General features: G+C 43.5%; 1 protein-coding gene across 1 annotated transcript; it reads right to left on the bottom strand.

The window, feature by feature from the left end:
* Positions 1 to 490: 490 nt before the first annotated feature.
* Cxcl13 (C-X-C motif chemokine ligand 13) lies at positions 491 to 5,168 on the bottom strand. The gene is made up of 4 exons (XM_050150142.1): positions 5,057 to 5,168; positions 3,355 to 3,487; positions 910 to 990; positions 491 to 654 (listed from the first exon to the last, which is right to left on the bottom strand). The coding sequence occupies exons 1-4, from the start codon at positions 5,115 to 5,117 to the stop codon at positions 600 to 602; spliced, it is 330 nt and encodes a 109-aa protein (XP_050006099.1). The 5' UTR covers positions 5,118 to 5,168; the 3' UTR covers positions 491 to 599.
* Positions 5,169 to 5,394: the final 226 nt, after the last annotated feature.

Below are 5,394 nucleotides of genomic sequence, written 5' to 3'. Positions count from 1 at the left end.
AAAAAAAAAAACAAGCAAATGAGAGCCACGGTGTACAGGAATGTGTTTGTATACTGCTGGAGAGCCTGGAATTTTAAGCCTAGGATCTTTCAATATTACGGGGTTTAATCTGATACAATAAATTGTATACAAGAAACCTTTAAAAGTAGAAGGGCTCTATTTTCTTCATGAGGCTTTTCACTAATGGAGACCTACTCTGCATTGTGTTCGGCTGGAACGGCATGGGATGCCCAGAAAACTATGAAGACCATTAGGGAAACCCACCTTCCTTAAGGGGGTGAAGCAAGAGAAGTATACCCCATACATTTCTTGTTAATACAAGCTACAGGTTCAGATTACTCTACAACCTAGGACAGTCTGACATTAAACAACAGGCCTATTACCAAACACATGGGTGTTACTAAGCACCCATTCTCAAATAACCCTCGTTAAGGAACAAGAATGTAGGTTGAGTATAATCCTGCAGGGTATTCTTTACACACAGTCATGCTTGTTTGTAAAAGGAATTTATTTTCTTGGAAATTCTTCAACCAAGAACACAACTAAAATTCAGAGCAGGGATAAAGGAGGGTGCAAGCGTTCCTTGGGGTACAGGGCCTTCAGGTGGTCCTTTTCTTACTCGCTGGAGCTGGGGGAGTTGAAGACACAGCTTTTCTGTGAATGAAAAACAAAGCCATAAGTCACACTTAGAGAAACACACACAAGAAACTAGAACTTCCCTCTGGTGACATCAAATAATGGCTCCTGGGCACCCTTGCTGAAGCTGTCTGAACAGCTGGACGAGTTAGCCCTGTTCTAGCCGGCACATGGAAATAGCAGGACGGACATGTGTCCAATGACTTTTCCCAATTGTAAAGGATTTTTTTTACAGTGTGGCCATCTAGGAAAGCTCTCGTGTGCTTCACTTACCTCTGTAGAAATTTGAGTACCGTCCTGAACCATCTGTCGTGAGGATTCACACATAGAATTTGCTTAGTCTTAGTCCAGATCCTAGAGCGAAATAAACACAAATAAAGATGAAACAGTGGTGCATTCTTGTTCCATCCTGTGTGCTTTTTAATAATGAAGAGGATTGATTGTCAAAATAATTATTCCAAAAAAAAATCGAAATTTGAGCAAGAAGCTTTGAATCTGGAAGAAGCGATTTGTGGTGTGAGGCCTGCGGAAGAAGAGGAAGACCGTTTGTGGACCGGTGTGGGAGCTTGGGGGGGTCCAAGTTGACAGAAGCCCATATATCCTAAGAGACTGTCTTGCTGATAGTCTTTCTATGAGTTAGAGAAGGGCCAAAAAGCTGACTCCAAAGTTGGGTCACTTCTAAACTTATACCCCAGTATCATTCAAATGTCTTATCCACTGAGCTCAGGAGAGCAAAACAGACTAGAGAAAATGTTTTATCTGAAAAAAAAAAAGAATATATTTTAATATGGAAGAAGTTTCAATTGGGCTCAGTGACATTTCTCCAAGTAACCAGTTGACAAGACTTTTCCTGCCCTGAGAAATTAATCCACAACAAACCACCTTTCATAGCGAATGGCCAGCCTTTGTCAGACATTGTTCTCAATGTGTGCCATAGGCCATATGGTCACCTCAGTTCTTCCCTCAGAAGTCCTGTTCTAGAAGAACCATTGCTTTCTCTCCTTCTGATGAGTGCAGAGTTCAGAGAGTTCAAACAACACATTGAAGATTGTACTGCAAACACACAATACAGCAGGATTGCTTGAATTCTTGCAGAGGTTGTCTGACTTCACAACCACACTTTCAGCAATCACTGTGACCTGAATAGTTATCAAGTTCCACACATGGTGCTAAGGTTCCCCCCTGCAATGGAAAAGTAAGGTCTCCCAAGCGGTAGAAAACCAGGAGACTGTAAACACTAATTTGTGTGACCTTAAGCAAATGCAGTATCTTGATGTATCAGGCATCTTAGCTATAAAGAATAAGGAACCATCCATCTAAATTTGATTTCTTTCTTTTTCTTCCTTTCTTTCCTTTTTTTTTTTTTTGTTGTTTGTTTGTTTGAGACAAGATTTTGTTGTGTAGCTTTGGTGCCTGTAGACCAGGCTGGCCTCGAACTCACAGAGATCCACCTGCCTTTGTCTCCCTAGTGCTGGTATTAAAGGTGTGTGCCACCACCACCTGGCCCAAGTTTGAATTTCTACCTCTTTAGGTCAACCTTAGAAGCCATGGAGCAAGTGGGGCCTCAAGGCAGCATCTGCCAGTTTGGTTTTAGAATCATGATAGCAAAACAGACTTTGGCCACCTGGGTATGTTCATCCCTGACTAATGGATTTCTCCCAACAATCTGTAGCTTTCATTTCCATATCTGCCTACTGTTCAAAAATGCTGACTTTAACAGGAAGATGTACACTGAAGCTTTCATTATTTCCAAACAACGGTGTTAGGAAAGCAGAGACAATTAGGGAGGGTGTCCTACTTCCCTTGATTGAGAGGTGAGAGCACTGAACCAAGGGAGGAGAATGCAGCCAAAGGGCAAGGAAGGGTTCTAGTGCTCTGCCCCTCCCCATTAGACCCCATGGCTAGACTTTACTGTGTTGTTTGAGGGAAGTAACTGTGGCTTAGTTTAACTCTCATTGGTGGAGATGCTGGTAAAAATATCATGCCATCATGGCGAAAAGTTTCACAGAGTTTTGATAACCTGTATTTCCACTTTGTTAGTCAAATACATCTGGTCCCAGCTACAAAGCCTTTGTTTCAAAACGGGACAAGCAAGCATAGTTGCTTACAAACTTTCCAAACCCCAAGGGAGTTCTCGAGGGCTTGGGGTGTAGCTTAAAGGGAGAAAACTGGTCTAGGATCTGTGAGGTCCTGGGTTTCCTCCTTAGCCCAGTCCACAGAGATGAACGAAGGGGGAGCAAAGGGGCGGGGAGAAGGGAGGGCAAAGGCGAGTTGCTGTTAAAAGGGAGGTTCCAACAAGGAGAACGAGGCTCTGTGTGAGCATCCTTCAAAGGCTGTGTAGGAGAGAGGGAGTTCTGATTCCATCCCTGCCTTCGGGTTCTGCAGGCAGGTTAGCTTCCTGAAGCCTAAGTGAGTTAACCTCCTTAGCACCCCTTCCCCCGTTTCAGCCTCTGTAACCACACACACAGGCCTTGGTGGAGCAGCTTGAGAGATACAACGAGGGAGCAAGAGGTTACAGCTTTGGATTGCTGAAAAACAAGTATTTAAATATTACACATTTTCATGATTAATTTCAGTTATTTAGCAACATCAAACTGGTCTCTGAGATTCTTGCTACCATACTGTTGCTAATTACAAACATGTTTCTTCATCTGTTTTTCACTTGAGGAGAGAAATTATGTAACTTGTTAATTTTTTTTTTTAATTCTTGCAACTTACAGGGCTTCAAACTTTGGGCAGCCATTCCCAGGAGGTGTGACTTGAATCCGCTCTATGATGTTTGGACGGACAGGCCTTGAGATAGTCTTGGAACATTTACACTTTAGGTTTGTGTAATTGGCCTCCAGGATTCCTGTAAATACAGAATCAGTCACTTCAACCCATTGGGCCTATAACTTAGAAGTAGAACTGAAGTACCAATCTTCTGTATCACGCGTTTGTAGAGGCAAACATTTCAAGCCAGCTGCATAAGTTTGTGTATTTCTGTTTCTTTTGCCTTGTGTGCTTCTAAATGTTTTCTACCAAAACCTTAATGGAAATGACCTTAGCTTTTCAAAGTCGTAGCATTGGTTGACTGTCCTTGTAGCGTTATATTGGCATTTAGGTGATTTGGCAGCTGATGCTCTAGGGACAGTCAACCATGTTACCTCTAATGTGTTAGGAAATCAACTGATCTCCGCTCCCAGCAAAAAAGCAGAGGAGCAGATGCTGCCGGAGACTGGAGGATATTGTAAGCATCTCTCACAGTCCTTTCTCTTAGCAGCTCTCCACCCTCACCGCCTCTCTATCTGAGAAAACCCATGGAGGATGCTTCTTCACTCATGCTTAGTATCTTGGTTCTCAATATTACTCATAATTATCACCAAAGGAAAACCAATAATAAAAATTGGAGGCTCTATTCAGCCACAATACTTAGTAGTTATAGACATTTTAGTGGTAATTCATCTCATGGATTTTCGTGAAGTCTAAGGTTTATTTATTTTTATTTATTTATTTTAAAGAAATTGTTGCTGGGTTATCCAAGCATTTGAAAAGTTGGACAAAGGATGATTTTTATAAGTTCAAAGCTGCTCACTGAGACCTGGTCTCCCAAAACAAAATAAACAAAACCAAAAGATATTTATAAAATCCTTTGAATAAGTAAAAGCGTCATGTTCCCAAGGTGTCTACAGTTTTGTGGGCTGAACAAGGGAACCATCCTTAGACCACCACTGAGGTCATGTTACACACAGCCTGTATACTGATACTAGGAACAGAGCATTTCCTAGGGGCTAACTTTGTCACCAGCAGCAGGAAAGCTTCGTAGGAGAGGAGAGAAATGAGTTTTGAAGGAAGAGTGAAAATGGGGGTGGGGGGACCTCCACATCTTAAGTGTAATTATCTGTCCTGTAAACCCGAGTGCTTCTCTCTGCCCACACATCCATCCCCTCAGCTGTATACACACCTTGCCATTTCAGTTAGACATTCATCCAGTCATGCAGAGACAGCTGCCCCATTCAGGCTGAAGTCAGCTCCTTGTCTCTGCTTTATTTAGGGTGTCAGGCCTTACCACGTGCAACTGTCCTGGGAATGTCGGACTTAGAGGCCAAGGTTTGACGAGGAGTGGAGTCAAGAGGCAGAGCAAAGAGGAGCCGTGCAAAGGAGTCTTCCTGTCGGCGTCTGAGCTGACAGCCAACAATACACAACTATCCCTGAGTCCTACGAACCCGCACCATCCTTCCTCTATAAAGGACAGTCTTGACACTTTGAAAGCTTCTGTTTTTAAAGGGTTAAATCCCTGGGACCTCACCCTTCCAAATCTGGAAGCAGTTGAGCCCCCACCCCTGCTCTTGTAAGACTTCCTTCCCAGTTTTAATTGAAGAAGAAATGGCGAGGACCATATTGCTCAAAGCCTAGAGAAATCATAAGTGAAAGTTCTCACCGTGGCCTGGAGCGAGGCAGCTGGCCACCAGGAGGAGCAGGGCTGCTAGGCTGAGTCTCATTCTGCCTGGAGGTGGAGTCCAACCTTCAGCTCTGAGGCCAAGCCGAGGGCTCCCGACTCCAGACTCTTATTTACTTAGACCAGTGAGGGCCCTCCCACCGCCTGCCTCCAGTAGGTCAGCTGCACCGTCAGTCTCCAGATCCCCCAAAGATTGCTGAGTTTGCCTTTGCAGAAAAAAGAAATTCATCTTGCAAAATTTATGACTATGTTCTGGATAACCAAGCATTTCTTGGAGATGCGGATTAAAAATGTCAGAGATGCCGTGGAGATCTGAGGGT

The sequence above is a fragment of the Alexandromys fortis genome, unplaced genomic scaffold, assembly GCF_014885135.2.
Source record: "Alexandromys fortis isolate MF-2015 unplaced genomic scaffold, M_Fortis_MF-2015_v1.1 scaffold_0, whole genome shotgun sequence".
Taxonomy (NCBI): Eukaryota; Metazoa; Chordata; class Mammalia; order Rodentia; family Cricetidae; genus Alexandromys; species Alexandromys fortis.
This window is presented reverse-complemented; position numbering and strand designations above follow the sequence as displayed.